This window comes from Bombina bombina, chromosome 3, assembly GCF_027579735.1.
Source record: "Bombina bombina isolate aBomBom1 chromosome 3, aBomBom1.pri, whole genome shotgun sequence".
NCBI classification, from domain to species: Eukaryota; Metazoa; Chordata; class Amphibia; order Anura; family Bombinatoridae; genus Bombina; species Bombina bombina.
In genome coordinates, this window is record NC_069501.1 from 654628556 (window position 1) to 654655474 (window position 26919).

The 26919-nt window shown below is 42.4% G+C and overlaps 1 protein-coding gene across 1 annotated transcript in view; it reads left to right on the top strand.

Moving 5' to 3' along the window:
- Positions 1–26919, top strand: part of DOC2B (double C2 domain beta) — a 1640761-nt gene that overhangs the window by 1238203 nt on the left and 375639 nt on the right. The window contains exon 5 of the mRNA XM_053707380.1: positions 11586–11712. Within this exon, the coding sequence (XP_053563355.1) occupies positions 11586–11712 (127 nt within the window). The remainder of the gene's footprint in view (positions 1–11585; positions 11713–26919) is intronic.

The following is a 26919-nucleotide window of genomic DNA, read 5'->3' on the forward strand; positions in this document are numbered from 1 at the left end:
AGGTACCCTGCTGGACCGGCAACGGATAGGGTGAGAAGAACAAAAGAGCAAAAGGAGAGAGAGAGAGAAAAAAAAAAAAAAGGGGAGGGGAGAGAAGATGATTAAAAAGCGAGATGATTCCACTCTCCTCTCAAAGAGTCTTCCAGAAAAGTAATAGAGTTATGAAAGGGTAGAAGGACCTGCCTTTGTATCTCTAATTCAAATGTTAGAATCAATCTGAACCATTTCCGTAAAAATGAACCTAATCGACTACCCACATCTACTCTAACGTCTATTTGTTCAGTGAATAATTGCGTCCTTAGCATGTTTTTGAAATATATCATTGTAGGTGCCCTGTTAGTCGTCCAGTGATTAAGTATGCATTTTCTCGCCAATAAGATAAGTAAGGTCAACTCTGAGTCAATCTGTCTGTACTGCTGCTCCCAATGCATAAACAATACTGCCCTAGGCGTAAATTCAAAAGAGGTACCCATTTTTGTCTTAACCCAGTATTGTAATTTGCTCCAGAACTGACTAATTCTCGGACACTCCCATATACAGTGCAACAGGCCAGGTGACTCCGCGGAGCATTTAGAACACTTATTGGGCCAGTCCGGTATCCATTTAGCTAGACACTTGGGGGTCATATACGCCTTGTGTATAAACCTTATTTGAGTTTCCCATAAGTTCGCAGATAGGGTAGCCTTTTTGACTTTCTGTAGTCCCCTCCGAGCCTCATCCCACGTAACGTCCTGCAGTCCCTCTCTCTGCCAACCTTCCACAGAGCTCAGGTGTGCATGTGGCATTCGTCTCTGTAGGAGAGTTTGGTAGATCTCAGACAAAGAGAATCTCCCCATTTTAAATAAAGCCTGTGAAAGACGAAATGGTGAACCTTCCCAGAAGGCCGGTTCGTCCCTAATTATTTTATTTACATAATGGCGCACCTGTAGATATGCGTAAAAGTGGGCATGTGGAATATTGTAATCCCTCTGCAGTGTTGCAAATTATTTTACAGTCTTCATCAGCGGGTCTATCAGCGAACTAATGCTGCTCAGTCCAAGTTGTTCCCAAGAACGAAATGGTTTCGTGTCCATACCTGCCAGGAAGTCCGCATTGCCACTAAATGGCAGATAGGGGGAGCTCAGGTTCACTCTACCTAGATACTTATGAGCTAAGTGCCAGGCTTTCACAGGGTCCTGGTACAGAAGATTCCCAGTCAGCAATTTAGCTGCCCCTGGTTTTGATAAGTGTGGTAAGTACGCTAGAGATATACCCTTTAGCGCTGCCTTCTCCAGACCAGGCGTGTAAACATTATGGGCATTTTTAAATTATTTCTCTACTGCTCTTGTTGAAAACACTCTAAAATGACCATAGAAGACATTCTAGAGGTTTCAATAACACACATTTAATTTATTAATTAAAGCTCCATTCATCCCAATTGGAGAGGCTGTATTCCGTGGACAGTGCACACATTTACATATGTATAGGTACATATACATATGTATATGTGTTGAGAACATAATATCCTGTACAGCTAAGGGGATTCGTAGAAAAAGTCACTCCAGGACTCTAATATCTATAAATAGCATTTTTTATTTTTCATATTTGATTTAAAGTCACACTTGCACTGTTTGTGGTTATCACTAACAAAATCTTAAAACATTCTAAATTAGGCTAAAACATTTCTTAGAGACTTAACCAGAGCAGCATTCACCGGAAAAAAATCAACACTCAGGCCTTCATTTAAAGTACTTTTAAACTGTATTTTATAACTGCAAACGTCAGAGGCCTGGATTAAATAACATTTATCCTGAAAAAACTCACAGCAACATAGCAACTCAAAAACTGTGGAATTAGTAAAGATTTCTACCCACCCTCATCACAGCCAAGAGTTGAAAGATCAGTTATTTTTAATGGAGCTAGATCTATCATCCTATATTATAAAAGACCAAGTATGTTTGTCCGATGCAGTCATGCGCAGTAGAGACTGCAGCACGAGACAAACATACCTTGCTGTAAGGAAGGATCAGTCAGTTATTGTGCACAAGACTTCAAAAGGCTGTGAGGATCAGACAGCAGAGGGGGTGGGTCGGGAGTGAGCGGGATGGGGGCAGGAGTGGGTGAGACCGCTGCACTGCAGAAAAAATGTTGAAATGTTGAGAGCGGCAGGGAAGAGAAGGAGGGACAGAGAGGGGATCCAAGAGGATGGGGATTTTTGCCTGTGTACATGGGCTTTAGGTCTAGTTTCTCATAAATGGTCATTTCTCACCACATAGAATGAGTTTCACTATGCAACATTTTTAAAACATTACTAAAAAAACTAATTGAAACAAATTAAAAACGTATTCTATACAACAGTTCGTTTCAACATATGAACACCAGAAAAGAGAAGAATTAAAGAAAAATAAAAGGGAGACAACTTCATAAGCTTTGAAATAGGACTGACACATTTTGCTGATTCCCTGAGCCTTCCAATAAACGAACAGCTAAATACATTATTGGACGAAACAGGCGAAAAATAAATGCTTACTTAACAAAATCGATTTAAATTGTTCAAGTGATTTGGTACCAAACAAGGAACAGGAAGGGGGAAATAGAGTTATATTGTTTGTTTAATCAGCTCCTTTGTTTGTAATGATATACTGGGGGACTGACCGTTAATGGGTTCATCGTCCCCTGTTTAATCCTGCCATAGTATTACTAATGACTGATGTTAGGGGCAGCTAGCCTGGCACTAATGGCTGGATTTTAGTCTTACATGCTTGTCCAATCAAGCCTTAACCTAGTTTAGGGAAGTGGGAGACTAGGGGAGGCTCAGACATTTTAACCACTTTGACAAGAGATATCGGAACATGCAGTTGTGTGATATATGTGCCTCTGTGAGCAAGTCATTAACTCAAATTAAGAGTGCTGTATGTTCTATTAACATTGCAAGATAGGTTATTTTAATTGTTAGAATTCCATATTGTAAGATATTTGTTAATATTAATTGTCCATATTTGCTGTTCTTATTGGAAATAATGGTAATGAATTTAAATCCAATACTTGTCTGAAACAAATGACCACATGGATGAAATTCGGTCGGATTGACAGTTTGGAAAAATCCAAAATAAATATTTCAGACAAAACAAATTTTTCACACGTGCACGTCTATTAAAAATTATTACTAGGAAGTCATAACTCACGGTGAGTGAGCATGTCAAAAAAAGTATGCTTCTATACACTGAGTATATCAGTAATTTGACGTTTATTACAAAGGATAATATTAAAAGTATGTTTTATTGGTTCTTATTAAAAAAAGGCAGTGCTAATACGTATTAAAAACCCTGACCACACCTGAAGTCAGGAGTGGTCTTACACCTAATGGCAGACAATGGCACTGATGGGGGAAGAAATTAGTAATAATAAAGGGATCGAAAGGTCAAAAATTAATTGTGCATGGGTGCATTTCAATTTGAAATATAAGCATCTTTGCAATATACTTTCATCAGCAAAATTGCTTCTAGTAGAAGTTATTACTGTTTTTCTACGGCATAGGCACATATCCTGTCAGGGAGTGTGCACAAACATTCAAATATAATGGGTAGATTTATTAAGCAGCGGATGCTGCAATCTACCCCCATAGTTTCCAGCTCACTGGAAACAGAAGTTAAGAAGCAGTGGTCGTAAGACCGTTGCTCTTTAACTTCTCCACCACTTCTGAGGTTGCGGATCGCAATCACCCCGATCAGATGTGATCGGGATGATTGACACCCCCTGCTAGCGGGCAATTGGCCGCGAATGTGCAGGGGGCGGCATTGCCCAAGCGTTTCACTAGAAATGCTTGTGCAATGTTAAATGCCGCTACAGCGGATCATGTCTGTCCAACATTTAATAAATCTACCCCCATGCCTGCTAAGAGCACTTATAATGGTGTGTATTGCTTCTAAAGACATAATTTGTGCCATACAAGTCACTGCTGGCTCTCTGAGAAGGTGTGGTGTTTGAATACTGATGCACGGCTGTCACTGGATATGTGCGTATGCCACTGAAAAACATCAATACATTTTTCTAGAAGTGTTTTTGCTAATAAAAGTATATTGCAAAAAATCTTATATTTAAAATGAAAATGCAACCATGCCCATTTTATTTTTGATCTTTCTATTCCTTTAAATAGTTTACTCTGTGGTGAGTAAATTCAACGTAGGACTTCCATGTTTGCAGTTTGATAAATGTCCTGTCCTATATTGTTTTACATAAGAAAATGTAGAAAATGCAGTTTGTATGTTTTGTATAAAAATACTGTTTTATTTCAGGATATTATTTGGATAGTCCTTGTTTGTTTTGTTTCGAATGTATGTCCCATTTGTACAGATGCTCACTTTGGCCTTTGCTTAATTACATTTTTAATCAAATAACAATTCTTCAAGGCAATCATAAATTCAAACTACAGTCCATGATTAATTATTTATTGAAAGTTATCTTTTATAATAAAGTCCCCAAAGCCTAGATTGCTTACATCAAACATCATTTTATGTTTCTCTAAAATAACAAAGGATCCAGCTGAGTAAATTCATTCTATTTTATTGCACCTGTTTGTAGACATTTGCTATTCGCCAAATAGCACTGTGGAATACAATGGATACAAAAGATATATCTTGCTGTTGTATGAAATGTGTTCCGCTGCACAGTGAGTTAGATTTTGTTTGCTTCAAGTCTCCAATCTGCCAATAGATGGGGTATTATTAACACAGGTAGATACTGCCCTACATGTGGTGAATACAATTAACCTCGTTGATCAGCTAAACTCAACTGTTTTATAGATTTTACAGTCTGCAGAGAAAAAAAAGAAGAAAGATTGGCAACTTTTATCAACCATTACTGTGTGAGGCTCATTAAATTAACTGAAAAAAACATATTATAGTTGAGAACAAGGGGCCTATTTATGAAAGGCCTGTCGGACATGATCCGACATTGCGGATCATATACAATAGACCTCGCTGAATGTGTAGAGCAATACGTTCTCCGCATTCAGCATTGCACCAGCAGCTCTTGTGAATTGCTGGTGCAACGCCGCCCCCTGCAGATTTGCGGCCAATCGTCTGCTAGCACGGGGGCGTCAATCAACCCGATCGTATTCGATCGGGTTGAATTGCGCGTGATGTCTGTCCGCCTCCTCAGAACAGGCGGACAGGTTATGCAGCAGCGGTCTTTAGACTGGTGTTTCTGGCGAGCCAAACACAGGCACTCAAGCTCCATACAGAGCTTGATAGATAGGCCCTCAAAGGTAAAATAAGCAGCATTTTAAATTTTTATTTTGCATACAGTAGTAAAAGGTGAGGTTTTAATAGTTTTAAAGTGTTGTTAACGTTACAAATTGCACTCTACTGTTTCTCCAAAATCATTGCAAGTGATATATAGATATATATATATAAAAATAACAAGAGTATTGCATTGAACAATGATATTTTTTTATTGGACTAACTATACATTTATAGATTCTGGTTTCTTAACACATTTTTGTAATGTACTTTCATATAGTCAATTACATTGTATGTCCACACTTTTGTCATTATTATTATTCCCCTTTTTTTTCTTTCTTCCCTTTCTCCTTTTTTGACTATCTTATATTTCCACTGTATACATAATTTCACATCTGTATACATATTGATTTCATGTTGATATATAACTTTATTTCAGTATATGCGCTATGTAAAACCATACAGGGAGTGCAGAATTATTAGGCAAGTTGTATTTTTGAGGATTAATTTTATTATTGAACAACAACCATGTTCTCAATGAACCCAAAAAACTCATTAATATCAAAGTTGAATAGTTTTGGAAGTAGTTTTTAGTTTGTTTTTAGTTATAGCTATTTTAGGGGGATATCTGTGTGTGCAGGTGACTATTACTGTGCATAATTATTAGGCAACTTAACAAAAAACAAATATATACCCATTTCAATTATTTATTTTTACCAGTGAAACCAATATAACATCTCAACATTCACAAATATACATTTCTGACATTCAAAAACAAAACAAAAACAAATCAGTGACCAATGTAGCCACCTTTCTTTGCAAGGACACTCAAAAGCCTGCCATCCATGGATTCTGTCAGTGTTTTGATCTGTTCACCATCAACATTGCGTGCAGCAGCAACCACAGCCTCCCAGACACTGTTCAGAGAGGTGTACTGTTTTCCCTCCTTGTAAATCTCACATTTGATGATGGACTACAGGTTCTCAATGGGGTTCAGATCAGGTGAACAAGGAGGCCATGTCATTAGATTTTCTTCTTTTATACCCTTTCTTGCCAGCCACGCTGTGGAGTACTTGGACGCGTGTGATGGAGCATTGTCCTGCATGAAAATCATGTTTTTCTTGAAGGATGCAGACTTCTTCCTGTACCACTGCTTGAAGAAGGTGTCTTCCAGAAACTGGCAGTAGGACTGGGAGTTGAGCTTGACTCCATCCTCAACCCGAAAAGGCCCCACAAGCTCATCTTTGATGATACCAGCCCAAACCAGTACTCCACCTTGCTGGCGTCTGAGTCGGACTGGAGCTCTCTGCCCTTTACCAATCCAGCCACGGCCCATCCATCTGGCCCATCAAGACTCACTCTCATTTCATCAGTCCATAAAACCTTAGAAAAATCAGTCTTGAGATATTTCTTGGCCCAGTCTTGACGTTTCAGCTTGTGTGTCTTGTTCAGTGGTGGTCGTCTTTCAGCCTTTCTTACCTTGGCCATGTCACTGAGTATTGCACACCTTGTGCTTTTGGGCACTCCAGTGATGTTGCAGCTCTGAAATATGGCCAAACTGGTGGCAAGTGGCATCTTGGCAGCTGCACGCTTGACTTTTCTCAGTACATGGGCAGTTATTTTGCGCCTTGGTTTTTCCACACGCTTCTTGCGACCCTGTTGACTATTTTGAATGAAACGCTTGATTGTTCGATGATCACGCTTCAGAAGCTTTGCAATTTTAAGAGTGCTGCATCCCTCTGCAAGATATCTCACTATTTTTGACTTTTCTGAGCCTGTCAAGTCCTTCTTTTGACCCATTTTGCCAAAGGAAAGGAAGTTGCCTAATAATTATGCACACCTGATATAGGTTGTTGATGTCATTAGACCACACCCCTTCTCATTACAGAGATGCACATCACCTAATATGCTTAATTGGTAGTAGGCTTTAGAGCCTATACAGCTTGGAGTAAGACAACATGCATAAAGAGGATGATGTGGTCAAAATACTCATTTGCCTAATAATTCTGCACACAGTGTATATTTAACTTCTCTGTTCTCCTACACTGGATACTGTCTGCCTCTGTCTCCTAAACCCCCCTCATGATTTTTCCAACACCCCCTCCTCCCCCTGCACTCAGATCTCTGTAACAATTTCTGTTCCTTTTAGCCATCCTGTGTTTTAAGATATAGGGGCATATTTATCAAGCTCCAAATGGAGCTTGATGCCCCGTGTTTCTGGCGAGCCTGCAGGCTCGCCAGAAACAGCAGTTATGAAGCAGCGGTCACAAAGACCGGTGCTCCATAACCTGTCCGCCTGCTCTGAGGCGGACAGACATCACTGGAAATCAACCCGATCGAGTACGATCTGGTTGATTGACACCCCCTGCTGGCGGCCTATTGGCCGGGAGTCTGCAGGGGGCGGCGTTGCACCAGCAGCTCTTGTGAGCTGCTGGTGCAATGCTGAATATGGCGAGCATATTGCTCGCCGTATTCAGCGAGGTCCGACAGACCTTGATAACTTGGGGCCATTATCTGTAAATTCCATCAATTTGATCAGTATTGCTTCAGATTTGAAAAGGGAAGGCATTCTTCTGAAAGCTTGTCATCTTATAAATGTATAGTTAATCCAATAAAAAAAGTATCATTTCTTTATGCAATACTCTTGTTATTTTGATATATCTAAATCTCTGGACAATCAACGTGACTATCGTGTGTGTATATGTATATATATATATATATATATATATATATATATATATATATATATATATATATATATTATATATATTTATTTTTTTATTTAATTACATTTTTTTGTATTATTTGTTTTTTTAACAGAGACACCAAACATTCATTTTGGTGGATGTCCTTAGGATACTCATTTACAACATCAAAGATCCTCCAGTTTGCAAAACTGTAAAACATAACTTTTCTTAGACTTCTTTAAAGAGATACTAAACCCAAATTTTTTCTTTCACAATGCAGATAGAGCATTCAATTTTAAGCAACTTTTTAATGTACTCAGTATCAATTTGTCTTCGTTCTTTTGGTATCTTTATTTGAAAAGATAAAATTTGATTTGAAATTTGTATTATTAATTCTATATGGCACAAAAGGTATAGTTCAATGTCAAATAAACAGGTTAAATTAAAGTTCAGGCAAAATAAGAGCACTTAAAGTGCCAAAGAATGCTCTCTCATACAGATTGTCTGTAACTGACAGTCCATTTTAATTAAACACACTTGATGAAATGATAATTGAATGAAGGTGATGCAAATGCAATCTCTCAGTGTGTGAAGGTAAAATGAGAGTAAGATATCAGCACAGAGATAGATGTCACAAAGCTAACAGTGAGAACAGAGAATCCCTAAAACCTCTAAAAATGCAGATAGATACAAAATACCCTCATAAAACAGAGGGAAAGTACACCATAGCGGATAGAGGATATCATATGACAAAAAGATATTACGTATAAATATAAATTGGAACAAAGTAATATTTAATCTGAAACAAATATGCAACATAAAAACAAAAACTGATAAAGTATAGCATCCAATAAAAACAGTTAAAAATAAATGACATACATAAGTTAAAATCGTACAGGTTAAAAGACCATGTAAGGATAGGAAATTGAAACTCCAGCAGGTGTAACCTAAACAAGTTTTTTGGCAAGATGCTGGAACAAAGGAGAAAATCCCAAATCAAAAGATACGCAAGAACCAAATTTAAGGTGTATAATTCTTACTTATATCGAGCATAGGTTCTTGTCTTTCTTTAAAGTTGATAGTCCTGTTTTCAATCAGGTATATCCAAAATGTCCGTTGTGCTTGCTCATCCAGAGTTGCTCCTTGGCGGTTTGAACGGCTAATGGTTCCGATCTGCACTGCATCTCTATGACTTGAAAAAGGCCAGTCATGGCTGAAACACGTTGCTTTATTCCTGCTGTTATTGTCCTATTCGGGCATCCGTAGTCCTAGAGGTGCAGTGCAGATCGGAACCATTAGCTGTTCAAATCATCAGAAAACCACCAAGGAGCGACTCTGGATGAGCAAGCACAATGGACATTTCGGATATACCTGATTGCTAATGGGACTATCAACTTTAAAGAAAGAAAAGAACCTGTAAGTAAGAATTATACACCTTAAATTTGGTTCTTGCGTATCTTTTGATTTGGGATTTTCTTCTTTGTTTCAGCATCTTGCCAAAAAACCTGTTTAGGTTACACCTGCTGGAGTTTCAATCTCCTATCCTTTTAACCTGTACGATTTTAACTAATGTATATAATTTATTTTTAACTGTTTTTTATTGGATGCTACACTTTACCAGTTTTTTTTTTTATGTTGCATACTTGTTTCAGATTAAATATTACTTTGTTCCAATTTATATTTATATCTAATATCTTTTTGTCATATGATGTCCTCTAAGCTATATCTTTTATAGCGCTATGGTGTACTTTCCCTCTGTTTTATGAGGGTATTTTGTATCAATCTCTTAGTGTGTACAACACCCTCTCCTTTCCACATCCAGATCCAATATAACCTAGGTAGTGTGATCAATGAAACTGTCACAAGTTATCCACTTTTAAATTGTGTGCATACTGTAGCTTTAAAATCACAATTTAGGAAAAAAGGCATTCCTTGTTAGCAATACTGACTTCAATAGTATACAGATACTTGTCGCTGCTCCAGTGTAGAAAGTGCTTGATGCATATGTTCTACTGCTTAGATAGTTCTCACAGGTCTCCTTACAAATAGGGGATTTTCCTCCAGGACCTGCTCCCACAACTTTCAGCCGGCAAAGGCCTCAGCAGTCAGAAGCCCAACACACAGGTGCAGTTTCCCACAGACTCAGAGCATTCTTTCAAAAGTAATTAGCCTCATGACATGTTTTACCTCTCCTCCTCCTCCAGGGATTGGCTACAGGGATTTCATCAGATAAAATAAGAATGTTGCTTAAAATTTCATGCTCTATCTGAATCGTGAAAGAAAAAATGTGGGTTAGTATCCCTTTAAAGGGACACTGAACCCAATTTTTTTCTTTTGTGATTCAGATAGAGCATAAAATTTTAGATAACTTTCTAATTTGCTCATATCAAATTTTCTTCATTCTCTTGGTATCGTTATTTGAAATGCAAGAATGTAAGTTTAGATGCCGGCCCATTTTTGGTGAACAACCTTGGTTGTTCTTGCTGATTAGTGGATAAATTCATCCACCAATAAAAAAGTGCTATCCAGAGTTCTGAACCCAAAACAAAAGCTTAGATGCCTTCTTTTTCAAATAAAGTTAGCAAGAGAACTAAGAAAAAATTATAATAGAAGTAAATTAGAAAGTTGCTTAACATTTTATGCTCTATCTGAATCACAAAAGAAAAAAAAATGGGTTTAGTGTCCCTTTAGGTTTATTGAAAGGCTTTAGTTATTTTCATGTTGATTTCATTCAAGCCTGCAACATATCAATAGTTATACCCACTTTCCTTTCATAGAGCAGTTTCTCTTAGATATAATAATATATTAGGACATTAAAGGGAACATAAACTCGAAATGTAATGATTCAGATATGGCATACAACTTTCACATTACTTCTTTATATCAAATTTGTTTTATTGTCTGTTATCTGAGAACACCAAGGTAGGCTCAAGAAGCCCATTGCACTACTGGGAGCTTCTCATTGGTTCACTCAATGTGCATGCCCGGTCTGAATCATTAAATTATAATTTTGACTGTACCTTTAAGTTGAAACTATTCATTTGCTATTACTTAGTAACGATATTGACATATTCACTGCCAGTTTATTACATTTTAATTAGACTTGAAAGAGAACAAAACTTTGTTAACATGCATAGCTTTAACACATTGGGGTAGATTTATTAAATGCCGGGTGGACATGATTTGCTGTAGCAAATCATGTCCGCCCGACATCGCTAAATGCACTGTCGGCATTTAAGAATAAATGCTTGTGCAATAACATCCCCTGCACAGGGGTGTCAATCATCGGGCTGATTGCAGTCTGCCACATAAAAGGTGGTGAGCTGGAAACTTTGGGCGGAGACAGCAGCTTCTGCTGCTTGTTAAATCATATCTATACAGCTGAAGGAATGTTTTTGCATGTGTTTGCTCCCATTGGATAATTGGATAGTGGGAGCTGACCTAAGCTGTGATTGATGCATGCTGCAGACCTCATAATAAGATCTTAAAATTAGGAATTTCCTCAAGGGTCCTCACAGAACTCACAGATTTTGCAGTAGCAGCATATTTTAGAGAGCCCATTGAGTATCTAATATAACCTCTAAACTTTCTTTACATTTTGTTGAGTTTGGGATACTATAAAGTACTTATTTATGAGCTAGTGGTAAGAGTTTGAGTCCTGTCTTCTTTTTCTTTTTAGAATTTCTGTATGTGATGAAGACAAATTCCGCCACAATGAATTCATCGGAGAGACAAGAATTCCACTAAAAAAACTGAAGCCCAACCAAACCAAAAATTTTAGCATCTGTCTAGAAAAACAGTTACCAGTAAGTACATTTTTTTGTTAGTACTGAAGTTTGTTAAAGTGGTAGTAAGCACATCTGTATTATTATTTCCAGGTTTTATAATAGGGTGTGTCTGGCAAGGCACTCCCTATGGGTGATGGGGGAAACCAGACGTGGACTCCTTGCCCAGTGTGCTTAGAGGAATGTGGCTGCACCTCACTGACGAGGCCCATAGGAGGCCGAAACGATCATCTGGGGTTGTCATGTTCCTTGTTCAGAGGAGAATTGCCTGGTATTTCGGGGCTGGACTGACCTTACTTGGTGGGATCAGACTGATATACTTCAGGAAAGTTTTCTTCTGTGAAAAGCACACTGGTCTAAAAGAGGCTGCTTCCGGGTGGTAAATCGCCATAGAACAGGCCACTGAGCTGTTGTTCGTTCCTGGTAGAGCGCTTCTCTCTTTGTGGCTGGCAAGTAACTTATTGAATGCTTTAGAAATGAAGCTCTGCAAAACTTGCATTGGAACACCCACTTTGAAAGCCTCAAATGTTCTTACCTTACTTTTTGATCTTTTTTAACTATGAGAAAGAAAGAAAAAAGAAAGAGAAAGAAAGAAAGAGAGACAGAAAGAGAAAAAGAAAGAAAGAGAGATAGCATGAGAAAAAAAAGAAAGAAACAGAAAGAAAGAAATAGAGAGAGACAGAAAGAAAGAAGGAGACAGAAAGAAAGAAAGAAAGAAAGAATAAAAGAAAGAAAGAAAGAGAAAGAAAGAAAGAAAGAAAGAAAGAAAGAAAGAGAAAGAAAGAAAGAAAGAAAGAAAGAAAGAAAGAAAGAAAGAAAGAAAGAAAGAAAGAAAGAAAGAAAGAAAGAAAGAAAGAAAGAAAGAAAGAAAGAAAGAAAGACAGAAAGAAAGAAATCAATCACTTTGTTTACTTACAAATGGTTTGATGGGAACAGCTTTTCATCAGAGTTTCACCCAATTCAAGTGATCTATATTTGACTTCAAAGGCAATTAAGATGTTTCCTTCAATACCAACATAATTGAACTAAAATCTGCCTAAAGGCTTACTGGATGCAATTCTGTTAAGATTTACATGCAAAAGAAAAATTGTGCAAATTACATCCTATTAGAAGGCACTTTGATAAATTACACTAATCAGCTATTAAAGCACTTCTGATGGTTACATCAACAGTAACTTGTTTTTCTTGCCCACTACTGATACATTATATACTTTTATCTCCTGTGAATGTTTAATTATCAGAGTATAAAGCTGCTTTTAATGACCATTTAAAGAATAACGTGCTGCTACTAAATGTCCTGAATTGTAGCTTAATTGATTTGCACTTACACATAAAAACAGGTTGGGTATATATATATATATATATATATATATATATATATATATATATATATTCCTTTTTTAAGTAAATGTTTGTTTTATTTTTATGTCAGTTGCTCAAACAAAAATATTTTTTTCAATAGCTGTGTTATTATTTTACAACCTTAGTCTTACTAAACAGCAAAGACTACCAGATGCCATACAACCACTATAACAGTGAATAAAAAAATAATCATATACTTAAAACCTATTGGATCACCCTTGGAAAATGCAGAATGTTTAACATTTACATATGATGTTTGATAGAAATGTATTGAAAAGTATTTATATATATTATATAAATCCCCCTTCCAATCCCTCATCCAGTAGTTGTCTCAATCATGGTTAGGATTAAACTCCAACAGCCAATAGACAAAGCTATATCCAACTCATTTAATACATTGAAAAAATTATCAGCAGAAACACAGGCAGAATTGCTCAGGTAGGATACACAGAAATGGTCTACATAAGTACAGATTTCACCAGCAGTGATGACAAATAGGAACACAAATGTCATTGGCCAGTAAGATACAAAGGTTCTAATGACACAAACATTAGCCTAATATGTTATATTAATAACACGTTTTTTACAGTGTGATCACAATATTATTATTATTATTATTAGTGTAACACATTCAGAACAGTGAGTACTTATATTGGCAATACATAAATATAAACAGACGGCTACTGTTTTCTATGAAATATTAATAGTGAGAACAAGAAATTTTATTCCTAACAAAAAGAAAAAAACACGGCAAAGGAAAAATACACCATTTTTACCATCAAGACAAGACTTTAATTACATATTATACCATTATACAACGCAATACAGGTAAATGAAACATTGCAATACATCTAGCTTCATGCTTCCACATGCTAAACCTACTGAGAAGGATCTTCAAGTGGATCACAATCAAGACCAGGAAGACCGTCACCCACGCCCTTGTCAATAGTCGACTGGACTACGGCAACGCACTCTACGCCGGCTCCACCATTAAGCTCCAAAATAGACTCCAGCGCATCCAGAATGCCTCGGACAGACACAGAGGCCTAAAGACCGCTGCTCCATAACCCTGTCTGCCTGCTCTGATGAGGCGGACAGGAATCTACGCAATTCAACCCTGATCGAGTACAATCGGGTTCATTTACACCCCCTGCTGGCGGCCGCAAGTCTGCAGGGGGCGGCGTTGCACCAGCAGCTCCTGTGAGCTGCTGGTGCAATGCTGAATACGGAGAGCGTATTGCTCTCCACATTCAGCGATGTCTGTCGGACCTGATCCGCACTGTCGGATCAGGTCCGACAGACATTTGTTAAATAGGCCTCTCTGTCTGAATCATAAAAGAAAAATTTCCTTGCATCATTTTTTTCTTAAGATATGTTTCATAATGCTTTTGTTGTTGCTTTTTATACCTTCCAGACATTTATATTGCCGGTATGATCCTGCAATAAAATATATGCATTTCCGTTTCTTAACTGTTGTGAAATCACCATCTAGTTTTATTTAAAAAAAAACTGGACTACGGCAATGCACTCTACGCCGGCTCCACGATCAAGCTCCAAAATAGACTCTAGCGCATCCAGAATGCCTCGGATAGACACAGAGGCCTATTTACTAAAGGTCTTGCAGACCTGATCCGACAGTGTGGATCAGGTCCGCAAGACCTTGCTGAATGCGGAGAGCAATACGCTCTCCGTATTCAGCATTGCGCCAGCAGCTCACAAGAGGGTTTCAATCAAGGGGGTTTCAATCAACCCGCTCGTACTCGATCGGGTTGAATTCCGGTGATTCCTGTCTGAAGACTCACCAGAAAAACGGGCCCATAAGCTCCTTACGGAGCTTGATAAATGGGCCCCTCAATCTCGACCTCCCTCGCCAATGCCACATCACCAAACACCTGGAAGACCTGCACTAGCTACCTATAAACAAAAAGATCACGTTCAAGCTTCTCACCCACGCGTTCAAGGCCCTCCACAACATCGGTCCCGAATACGTCAACCACTGTGTCACCTTCTACACCCCCACCAGACAGCTTCGATCGACTGACCAAGCCCTCGCAGTCATTTCCCGCATCAGGAAGACCACAGCGGGAGGCAGATCCTTCTCTCACCTGGCAGCCAAGACATGGAACACTCTCCCACTGCACCTCAGACAAGCTACCTCCCTAACTAAGTTCAGAAAGGACCTCAAGACCTGGCTCTTTGACTGAACTGCAGTAACCCCTATTGTATTGTAACAAAAGGGGTTGAGCTTCTGTTGACACGTGTGAATTGTACTGCCATACAATACTGTAAAGGGATCATTTACATTACACCTCAATGTTGGTGGCGATGCTGCTTTGAATTTATCACCGCACATTGAGATCTATAGTAAAACGCCTCTTGGCGAGACTGCCTTCAAACACTGATGTCAGCAAATTTGAATATTTCACCTTGTCACATTGTGAATGTTTCGATCATTAGGGCCTAAGAACTAGTATATATTTATTAAACAATGCTTTGTCCAATTAGATGCTTTTCACTAGTTTGCATGCAACATGGCGGGGACTTCTTTAGTGTATAAGTGTTGCCCTTGAGGACGAAACACCTGCAGACTGAAACAGATATGAAACCCATAACTTGTTGGGGTTTTTTTGTGATTCTGACAGAGCATACATTTGAAAAAAAGTTTACAGTTTACTTCTATTATTAAATTGTCTTTGTTTCCATGATATTCTTTGTTGAAGAGAAACTTTGGTAGGAGTCTGGAGCACTGTATGGCAAGAAATAGTGCTGCCATCTAGTGGCTTTGCAAATGGATACAATTCTTGCAAAAGTGCTGCTATATAGTGCTCAAGAAACGTGCATGCTCCTGAACGTGTGTCCCTGATTTTCAACAAAGGATACCAAGAGAATAAAGACAATTTGATAATAGAAGTAAATTAGAAAGTTGTTTAAATTTGCATTCTCTGGGGCCGATCTATCAAGCTCCGTACGGAGCTTGAGGGCCCATGTTTCTGGTGAGCCTCCAGGCTTGCCAGAAACACCAGTTATGAAACAACGGTCTAAAGACCGCTGCTCCATAACCCTATCTGCCTGCTCTGATGAGGCGGACAGGAATCGCCACAATTCAACCCGATCGAGTACAATCGGGTTGATTTACACCCCCTGCTGGCGGCCGCGAGTCTGCAGGGGGCGGCGTTGCTCCAGCAGCTCCTGTGAGCTGCTGGTGCAATGCTGAATACGGAGAGCGTATTTCTCTCCGCATTCAGCGATGTCTGTCGGACCTGATCCGCACTGTCGAATCAGGTCCGACAGACATTTGTTAAATAGGCCTCTCTGTCTGAATCATAAAAGAAAAATTTCCTTGCATCATTTTTTTCTTAAGATATGTTTCATAATGCTTTTGTTGTTGTTTTTTTTATACCTTCCAGACATTTATACAGTATTGCCGGTATGATCCTGCAATAAAATATATGCATTTACGTTTCTTAACTGTTGTGAAATCACCATCAAGTTTTATTAAAAATGTTTTAAAGCTGCAAATCAAAAGTACACAGTAGAAATAAGGTGTATTTGCCCTGTTTTTTTCTATCTTTAGTCAGCAATCAATAATGGAAAGAGCACACCAATCAATAAGAACAAACATATTTATTAATACAGAAAAATAGAATAGTTCAAGGTCACCTAACTTTTACTAAATAAAGCTAGTGATTCAGAAGAATGTAAGAACAAACTGTGAAATTGCTTCAAAATGAAATGTTTTTTTCTTTTTAAGGTAATGCATTTTGTACTCTGCTAAGAAGCTCTGTGCAGATGTAACAATCAGTAACACTAAGGGTGTCTTACTACTAGGGGGCGCACAGGACCCTATATGATTACTATGTAAATAGGCTAAGAGAGAAGAGAACAAGATATTACATATAATAACTATAATAAAATATACTATACGAAATAATGTAAACAAATAAGAAACAATTCTTATAAATATGGGACTATGAGAAACATAGGATACAACACAAATAATAGCAAATACAGTAATAAGAAATTCCTAAAAGGTTCTTATCTGGAAATGCTGTCTTCTTCTGCAATGTTATATAGATGGTAAATGTCCCAATTGGGGTGGGTATAGTCCCAAATGATGAATGTGATCAAATACCAGGATGATCAATGATCAGGAGCACAGATGATGACTGGAGTCAGCTGCTTTGTCAGGGAAATCAGGATCGAAGAGCAAGTTTTCTCTGTGAAAAAATCACAAAAAGACAAAGGCGCCTCCTGGTGTAATACAGTTGGTGAAAGAGATTTGTTAGGTTATCAAACTCACTGACACTGCAAGGAAACTGGTTTCTCCAACGTCTTGCCGGACTGACAGAGCTCAGACAAAGAGGTTTACATAAAACCAAATTTTATTAATAAAATAAAAATCTCAGTGTCTCATGACACTAGATATTAAAAGAACAAGCAACGCGTTTCTCAGACTGCTGTCTGTTTCATCAGGCTTCTTGATGAAACAGACAGCAGTCTGAGAAACGCGTTGCTTGTTCTTTTAATATCTAGTGTCATGAGACACTGAGATTTTTATTTTATTAATAAAATTTGGTTTTATGTAAACCTCTTTGTGAGAGTCTGAGCTCTGTCAGTCCGGCAAGACGTTGGAGAAACCAGTTTCCTTGCAGTGTCAGTGAGCAGGGACACTGTGAGATCCCAGTCTGTTTGATTTAGCACAATTGGGTGCTGCTCCACTTGTGAGTACCTTTTTGATAACCTAACAAATCTCTTTCACCAACTGTATTACACCAGGAGGCGCCTTTGTCTTTTTGTGATTTTTTCACAGAGAAAACTTGCTCTGTGCAGATGTGCCTGTACTATATGCATGTTCAGTAGTGTCACAGGAAGTGATGTCATAAGAAGTGACGCAGTTACTACAGCAGCAAGCTTGATATAGAAACACCAGCAGCAAGAACATAAAACTAAATACACAGTTGCAGCAGCATTAGAACTTATAACTAAAGCTAATGTTGTGCTTATTTACAATTAAAGCCCAAAAAGTTATGGTGCAGGCATTTACTAGGTACCTGTGTCATAGCTCCAGCTGTTTAGCTTTAATGTTATTTAAATGTTGTATTCTATTTTCAAATATTAAAAACTGGCAGCTATAATGCATCTTAAAACTGAAGATTTAAAAAAATATATTTTTATGTAACATTGGTTTTAGCTTGATCAAATGCTTTCATACATATACTTGCTTCTCATTCGCTATATATTTTCATGTCACTGCACTTCCAAATCAGTTTTGCTTGACATCCTATTATATAAAATGCCAAGTGTGTTTGTCCGAAGCTGTCATGCGCAGTAGAGACAGCACGAGGACAAACACACCTGGCCTTTGAGTCCTACTCCCTAGCTGATCTGCGTCAGAAGTGGGTGTGGCTGAGCGTGAGCGGGGGCATGACCGATGTGAATGGGGCGTGACCGGGTGGGAATGGCAGTGAAGGGGGCGTGGCCGAGTGTGGCCGGGCGCGGTCACGAGATAGAGAGAGTAGGAGAGATAGGAGAAGAGAGAAAGGAAGAGAGAGAGAGAGAGGAGGGGAGAGAGAGAGGAGGGGAAAGAGAGAGGAGGGGAGAGAGAGGGGGGAGAGAGAGAGGAGGGGGGGAGAGAGAGGAGGGGGGAGAGAGAGAGGAGGGGGGGAGAGAGAGGAGGGGGGAGAGAGAGAGGAGGGGGGAGAGAGAGGATGGGGGGAAGAGAGAGTAGGGGGGTAGAGAGAGAGGAGGGGGTAGAGAGAGAGGAGGGGGTAGAGAGAGAGGAGAAGGGAGAGAGAAGAGGGGGGCGAGAGAGAGGAGGGGGGAGAGAGAGGAGGGGAAGAGAGAGAGGGGGGGGGAGAGAGAGGATGGAGGGAGAGAGAGGAGGGGGGAGAGAGAGGAGGGGGGAGATAGAGAGGAGGGGGGAGAAAGAGAGGAGGGAGAGAGAGAGGAGGGGGAGAGAGAGGAGGGGGTAGAGAGAGAGGAGGGGGGTAGAGAGAGAGGATGGGGAAAGAGAGAAGGGGGAGAGAGAGGATGGGGGAGAGAGGGGGGGAGAGAGAGAGGAGGGGGGAGAGAGAGAGAAGGGGGGAGAGAGAGAAGGGGGAGAGAGAGGAGGGGGGAGAGAGGAGGGGGGAGAGAGGGGGGGGGGTAGAAAGAGAGGGGGGAAAGAGAGGAGTGGGAGAGAGAGAGAGGAGGGGGGAGAGATAGAGAAAGGGGGTAGAGAGAGGGGGGAGAGAGAGGAGGGGGGGAGAGAGAGAGCATGAGGGGGAGAGAGAGAGGAGGGGGGAGAGAGGGGGAGAGAGAGAGGAGGGGGGAGAGGAGGGGGGGAAGAGAGAGAGGAGGGGGGAGCGAGATAGGAGGGGGGAGAGAGAGAGGAGGGGGGAGAGAGAGGAGGGGGGTAGAGAGAGAGGAGGGGGGGAGAGAGAGAAGAGGGGGGAGAGAGAGAGGAGGGGGGAGAGAGAGAGGAGTGGGGCAGAGAGAGTAGAGGGGGAGAGAGAGGAGAGTGGGAGAGAGAGGAGGGGGGGAGAGAGAGGAGGGGGGGAGAGAGAGGAGGGGGGGGAGAGAGAGAGGAGGGGGGAGAGAGAGGAGGGGGAGAGAGAGGAGGGGGAGAGAGAGGAGGGGGGAAGAGAGAGAGGAGGGGGAGAGAGAGCTCAAAAGAGAGGAGGAGAGAGAGCGCAAAAGAGATTGGGGAGAGAGAGCAAAAGAGAGGGGGGAGAGAGCGAAGAGAGGGGGGAGATAGCGCAAAAGAAAGAGGGAGAGAGAGCGCAAAAGAGAGGGGGAGAGAGAGCGCAAAAGTGAGGGGGGAGAGAGCGAGCAAAAGAGGGGTGGAGAGAGCAAAAAAGGTGGGAGAGAGAGCACAAAAGAGAGGCAGGAGGGAGAGAGAGAGAGCAAAAGAGAGGGGGAGAGAGCGCAAAAGAGATGAGGGAGAGGGAGAGCAAAAGAGAGGGGGAGAGAGAGCACAAAAGAGATGGGGAGAGAGAGAGCAAAATAGAGGGGGAGAGAGAGCGCAAAAGAGATGGGGGAGAGAGAGCAAAAGAGAGAGAAAGAGAGAGCGCAAAAGAGAGCGGGGGAGAGAGCGCAAAAGAGAGGGGGTGAGGCAGAGCGCAAAAGAGAGGGGAGAGTGAGAGCGCAAAAGAGAGGGGAGAGCTAACGCGCAAAAGAGAGGGGGGAGAGAGCACACAAAAGAGAGGAGGGAGAGAGAGAGAGCAAAAGAGAGGGGGGAGAGAGAGAGAGCAAAAGAGAGGGGGAGAGAGAGCAAAAGAGAGGGGGGAGAGAGAGAGAGCAAAAGAGAGGGGGGAGAGAGTGCAAAAGAGATGGGGGAGAGATAGAGCAAAAGGCACAAAAGAGATGGGGGAGAGAGAGTGCAAAAGAGATGGGGAGAGAGAGAGCAAAAGAGAGGGGGAGAGAGAGCGCAAAAGAGAGGCGGGAGGGAGAGAGAGAGAGAGAGAGAGAGAGAGAGCAAAAGAGAGGGGGAGAGAGCGCAAAAGAGATGGGGGAGAGGGAGAGCAAAAGAGAGGGGGAGAGAGAGCACAAAAGAGATGGGGAGAGAGAGAGCAAAATAGAGGGGGAGAGAGAGCGCAAAAGAGATGGGGGAGAGAGAGCAAAAGAGAGAGAAAGAGAGAGCGCAAAAGAGAGGGGGGAGAGAGCGCAAAAGAGAGGGGGAGAGTGAGAGCGCAAAAGAGAGGGGGAGAGCTAGCGCGCAAAAGAGAGGGGGGAGAGAGCATGCAAAAGAGAGGAGGGAGAGAGAGAGAGCAAAAGAGAGGGGGGAGAGAGAGAGAGCAAAAGAGAGGGGAGAGAGAGCAAAAGAGAGGGGGGAGAGAGAGAGAGCAAAAGAGAGGGGGGAGAGAGCGCAAAAGAGATGGGGGAGAGAGAGAGCAAAAGGCACAAAAGAGATAGGGGAGAGAGAGTGCAAAAGAGATGGGGAGAGAGAGAGCACAAAAGAGATGGGGAGAGAGAGAGCAAAAGAGAGGGAAAGAGGGGTGGAGAGAGCAAAAGAGGGGGGAGAGAGAGAGAGAGAGCACAAAAGAGAGGGTGGAGGGAGAGAGAGCAAAAGAGAGGGGGGAGAGCGCAAAAGAAATGGGGGAGAGAGAGAGCAAAAGGCACAAAAGAGATGGGGGAGAGAGAGAGCAAAAGAGAGGGAAAGAGGGGTGGAGAGAGCAAAAGATGGGGGAGAGAGAGAGAGCACAAAAGAGAGGGTGGAGAGAGAGAGAGCAAAAGAGAGGGGGGAGAGAGCACAAAAGAGATGGGGGAGAGAGAGAGCAAAAGGCACAAAAGAGATGGGGGAGAGAGAGCGCAGAAGAGATGGGGGAGAGAGAGAGCAAAAGAGAGGGGGAGAGAGAGCGCAAAAGAGATGGGGGATAGAGAGAGAGCAAAAGAGGGGGGAGAGAGAGAGAGAGAGAGCGCGCAAAAGAGAGGGGGAAGAGAGAAAGCACAAAAGAGAGGGGGGAGAGAGAGCGCAAAAGAGAGGGGGTAGAGAGAACACAAAAGAGAGGGGGAAAGAGAGCACAAAAGAGAGGGGGGAGAAAGAGCGCAAAAGAGAGGGGGAGAGAGAGCGCAAAAGAGAGGGGGGAGAGAGAGTACAAAAGAGAGGGGGAGAGAGAGCGCAAATGAGGGGGGAGAGAGCGCAAAAGAGGGGGAGAGAGAGAGAGCGCAAAAGAGAGTGGGAGAGAGAGAGTGCAAAAGAGAGGGGGAGAGAGAGCAAAAGAGAGGGGGGAGAGAGAGAGAGAGCAAAAGAGAGGGGGAGAGAGCGCAAAAGAGATGGGGGAGAGAGAGAGCAAAAGGCACAAAAGAGATAGGGGAGAGAGAGTGCAAAAGAGATGGGGAGAGAGAGAGCAAAAGAGAGGGGGAGAGAGAGCGCAAAAGAGATGGGGAGAGAGAGAGCAAAAGAGAGGGAAAGAGGGGTGGAGAGAGCAAAAGAGGGGGGAGAGAGAGAGAGAGCACAAAAGAGAGGGTGGAGGGAGAGAGAGCAAAAGAGAGGGGGTAGAGAGAACACAAAAGAGAGGGGGAAAGAGAGCACAAAAGAGAGGGGGGAGAAAGAGCGCAAAAGAGAGGGGGAGAGAGAGCGCAAAAGAGAGGGGGGAGAGAGAGAGCAAAAGGCACAAAAGAGATGGGGGAGAGAGAGAGCAAAAGAGAGGGAAAGAGGGGTGGAGGGAGCAAAAGATGGGGGAGAGAGAGAGAGCACAAAAGAGAGGGTGGAGAGAGAGAGAGCAAAAGAGAGGGGGGAGAGAGTGCAAAAGAGATGGGGGAGAGAGAGAGCAAAAGGCACAAAAGAGATGGGGGAGAGAGAGCGCAAAAGAGATGGGGGAGAGAGAGAGCAAAAGAGAGGGGGAGAGAGAGCGCAAAAGAGATGGGGGATAGAGAGAGAGCAAAAGAGGGGGGAGAGAGAGAGCGCAAAAGAGAGGGGGAAGAGAGAAAGCACAAAAGAGAGGGGGGAGAGAGAGCGCAAAAGAGAGAGGGTAGAGAGAACACAAAAGAGAGGGGGAAAGACAGCGCAAAAGAGAGGGGGGAGAAAGAGCGCAAAAGAGAGGGGGAGAGAGAGTACAAAAGAGAAGGGGAGAGAGAGCGCAAATGAGGGGGGAGAGAGAGCGCAAAAGAGGGAGAGAGAGAGAGCGCAAAAGAGAGTGGGAGAGAGAGAGCGCAAAATAGAGGGGGAGAGAGAGAGCGCAAAAGAGAAGGGGGAGAGAGAGAGCGCAAAAGAGAGGGGGGAGAGAGAGTGCAAAAGAGAGGGGGGAGAGAGAGCGTAAAAGAGAGGGGGAGAGAGAGCACAAAAGAGAGGGGGGGAGAGAGCGCAAAAGAGAGGGGGAGAGAGAGCAAAAGAGAGGGGGAGAGAGAGTGCAAAAGAGAGGAGGGAGAGAGAGAGCAAAAGAGGGGGGAGAGAGAGAGAGAGCGCAAAAGAGAGGGGGGAGAGAGAGAGCGCAAAAGAGAGGAGGGAGAGAGAGCGCAAAAGAGAGGGGGGAGAGAGAGCACAAAAGAGGGGGAGAGAGAGCACAAAAGAGATGGGAGAGAGAGCGCAAAAGAGATGGGGGAGAGAGAGAACAAATGAGAGGGGGAGATTGAGCGCAAAAGAGATGGGGGAGAGAGAGAGCAAAAGAGGGGGGAGAGAGAGAGAGCGCAAAAGAGAGGGGGAGAGAGAGCGCAAAAGAGAGGGGGAGAGAGAGAGCGCAAAAGAGAGGGGGAGAGAGAGAATGCAAAAGAGGGGGAGAGAGAGCGCAAAAGAGAGGGGGAGAGAGAGCGTAAAAGAGAGGGGGAGAGAGAGCGCAAAAGAGAGGGGGAGAGAGAGTGCAAAAGAGGGGGGAGAGAGCGCAAAAGAGGGGGAGAGAGAGCGCACAAAAGAGAGGGGGAGAGAGAGATAGCGCAAAAGAGATGGGGAGAGAGAGAGCGCAAAAGAGAGGGGGAGAGAGAGCAAAAGAGGGGTGGAGAGAGCAAAAGAGGGGGAAGAGAGAGAGCACAAAAGAGAGGGGGGGAGAGAGAGAGAGCAAAAGAGAGGGGGGGAGAGAGCGCAAAAGAGATGGGGGAGAGAGAGAGCAAAAGAGAGGGGGAGAGAGAGCACAAAAGAGATGGGGAGAGAGAGCGCAAAAGAGATGGGGGAGAGAGAGAACAAATGAGAGGGGGAGAGAGAGCGCAAAAGAGATGGGGGAGAGAGAGAGCAAAAGAGAGGGGGAGAGAGAGCACAAAAGAGATGGGGGAGAGAGAGCGCAAAAGAGATGGGGGAGAGAGAGAGCAATAGAGAGGGGAGAGAGAGCGCAAAAGAGATGGGGGAGAGAGAGAGAGCAAAAGAGAGGGAAAGAGAGAGCGCAAAAGAGAGGGGGGGAGAGAGCGCAAAAGAGAGGGGGTGAGGGAGAGCACAAAAGAGAGGGGGGAGAGAGCACGCAAAAGAGAGGAGGGAGAGAGAGCAAAAGAGAGGGGGAGAGAGAGCAAAAGAGAGGGGGAGAGCGAGAGCAAAAGAGAGAGGGGAGAGAGAGAGCAAAAGAGCGGGAAAAGAGCGAGCGCAAAAGAGAGGGGGGAGAGAGAGGGCAAAAGAGAGGGAGGAGAGAGCGCAAAAGAGAGGGGGAGAGAGAGCATAAAAGAGAGTGGAAAGAGAGCGCAAAAGAGGGGGGGGAGAGAGATTGCAAAAGAGGGGGAGAGAGAGAGCGCAAAAAAGAGAGGGGGGAGAGAGCGCAAAAGAGATGGGGAGAGAGAGAGCGCAAAAGAGATGGGGAGAGAGAGAAGGCAAAAGAGAGGGGGAGAGAGAGCGCAAAAGTGAGGGGGAGAGAGAGCACAAAAGAGAGGGGGAGAGAGAGAGCGCAAAAGAGAGGGGGAGAGAGAGAGAGCATAAAAGAGAGGGGGGAGAGAGAGCGCGCAAAAGAGATGGGGAGACAGAGAGCTCAAAAGAGAGGGGGGAGAGAGAGAGCTCAAAAGAGAGGGGGAGAGAGAGCAAAAGAGAGGGGAGAGAGCGCAATGGGTTGGGCCGCTGTACTGCAAAAAATGGCCCGTGTGAACTGGCTTTAGGACTAGTTTGAAATAAAGAGAAAGCCGCATCAGTTAGAACTTAGATAAAACAGGTTTCTTCCACTTGATTTCAGTTTAGGACTAAAAATTCAATTTCAACTACAGCTGCAATATGAGGCAAAGGTACTACAGGTACCTAAGCCTAGTTAGGTTCATATGCTAATTTCTAAACCCTTGAAGCCCGCCTCTTATTTCAATTCACTTGACAGTTTTTCACAGCTAGAGGGTGTTAGTTCACGCGTGCCCTATAGATAATATTGTACTCACGCCCGTGGAGTTACTTACGCCTAGATTTAGAGTTCTGCGTTAGCCGTCCAAACCAGCGTTAGGGGGTCCTAACGCTTGTTTTGGCCGCCCGCTGGTATTTAGAGTCAATCAGAAAAGGGTCTAACGCTCACTTTCCAGCCGCGACTTTTCCATACCGCAGATCCCCTTACGTCAATTGCGTATCCTATCTTTTCAATGGGATCTTTCTAACGCCGGTATTTAGAGTCTTGGCTGAAGTGAGCGTTAGAACTCTAACGACGAGACTCCAGCCGCAGAAAAAAGTCAGGAGTTAAGAGCTTTCTGGGCTAACACCGGTTCATAAAGCTCTTAACTACTGTGCTCTAAGAGTCTAAAGTACACTAACACCCATAAACTACCTATGTACCCTTAAACCGAGGTCCCCCCACATCGCCGCCACTCTAATAAAAAATTTTAACCCCTAATCTGCCGATGCACACCGCCGCAACCTACATTATCTCTATGTACCCCTAATCTGCTGCCCCTAACATCGCCGACCACTATATTTATTACCCCCTAATCTGCCCCCCCCAATGTCGCTGCTACCTACCTACACTTATTAACCCCTAATCTGCCGACCGGACCTCGCAGCCACTATAATAAATGTATTCACCCCTAAACCACCTCACTCCCGCCTCCAAAACCCTATAATAAATAGTATTAACCCCTAATCTGCCCTCCCTAACATCGCCGACACCTAACTTCAAGTATTAACCCCTAATCTGCCGACCGGACCTCGCCGCTACTATAATAAATGTATTAACCCCTAAAGCTAAGTCTAACACTAACACCCCCCTAAGTTAAATATAATTTTTATCTAACGAAATAAATTAACTCTTATTAAATAAATTATTCCTATTTAAAAACAAAATACTTACCTGTAAAATAAACCCATATATAGCTACAATATAACGAATAATTATATTGTAGCTATTTTAGGATTTATATTTATTTTACAGGCAACTTTGTATTTATTTTAACTAGGTACAATAGCTATTAAATAGTTAATAACTATTGAATAGCTACCTAGTTAAAATAATTACAAAATTACCTGTAAAATAAATCCTAACCTAAGTTACAATTAAACCTAACACTACAGTATCAATAAATTAATTAACTAAACTATCTACAATTATCTACAATTAAATCAACTAAACTAAATTACAAAAAAAAACACACTAAATTACAAAAATAAAAAAGATTACAAGAATTTTAAACTAATTACACCTACTCTAAGCCCCCTAAAAAATAACAAAGCCCCCCCCTACCCTATTCTAAAATAAAAAGTTAACAGCTCTTTTACCTTACCAGCCCTTAAAAGGGCCTTTTGCGGGGCATGCCCCAATGAAAACAGCTCTTTTGCATTTAAATAAACATACAATACCCCCCAACATTACAACCCACCACCCACATACCCCTAATCTAACCCAAACACCCCTTAAAAAACTCGACTCGAGCTATCCCATATACTGCGCTGTCAGATGCTAAAGTGCCGTAAGTCTGATAAACCAGCGATGTCCAGAAATCTGCGCAAGTACAAATTTCTGGCGTCGCCAGTGACTTACGGCACGTTAGAAACTGCCGGCACCTACAAAACCTGACTAAAGTCTAAATCACCCGCACTGTCTAACACGCCTCCCTAACATAGCCCGACAAGTCTTACACGCCTCCCTAACATAGCCCGACACGTCTAACCCTCTATCCGCTATCCCCCCTCACTATCCTAACAATAAAATATGTATTAACCCCTAAACCGCCGCTCCCGGAGCCTGCCGCAACGTAATACAATTATTAACCCCTACACCGCCGCCAGCTATATTAAATCTATAAACCCCCTAAAGTGAGCCCCTAACACCGCCGCCATCTACCTTGCCTACCCCCTAAAGTGAGCCCCTACCCCGCTGCTATCTATTGTAAAATTATTAACCCCTAATCTAATCCCCCTATACCGCCGCCAGCTATATTAAATTATTTAGATAGGAGAGTGTATAGGGGCATTGTTTCCAGCTTTAGGGATCGTACGTATCTTTGTGACCTTATATAGTGATTATGTATATATATTATTGTGTTTTAAAAGTGAAATTTAAAGTGACAATA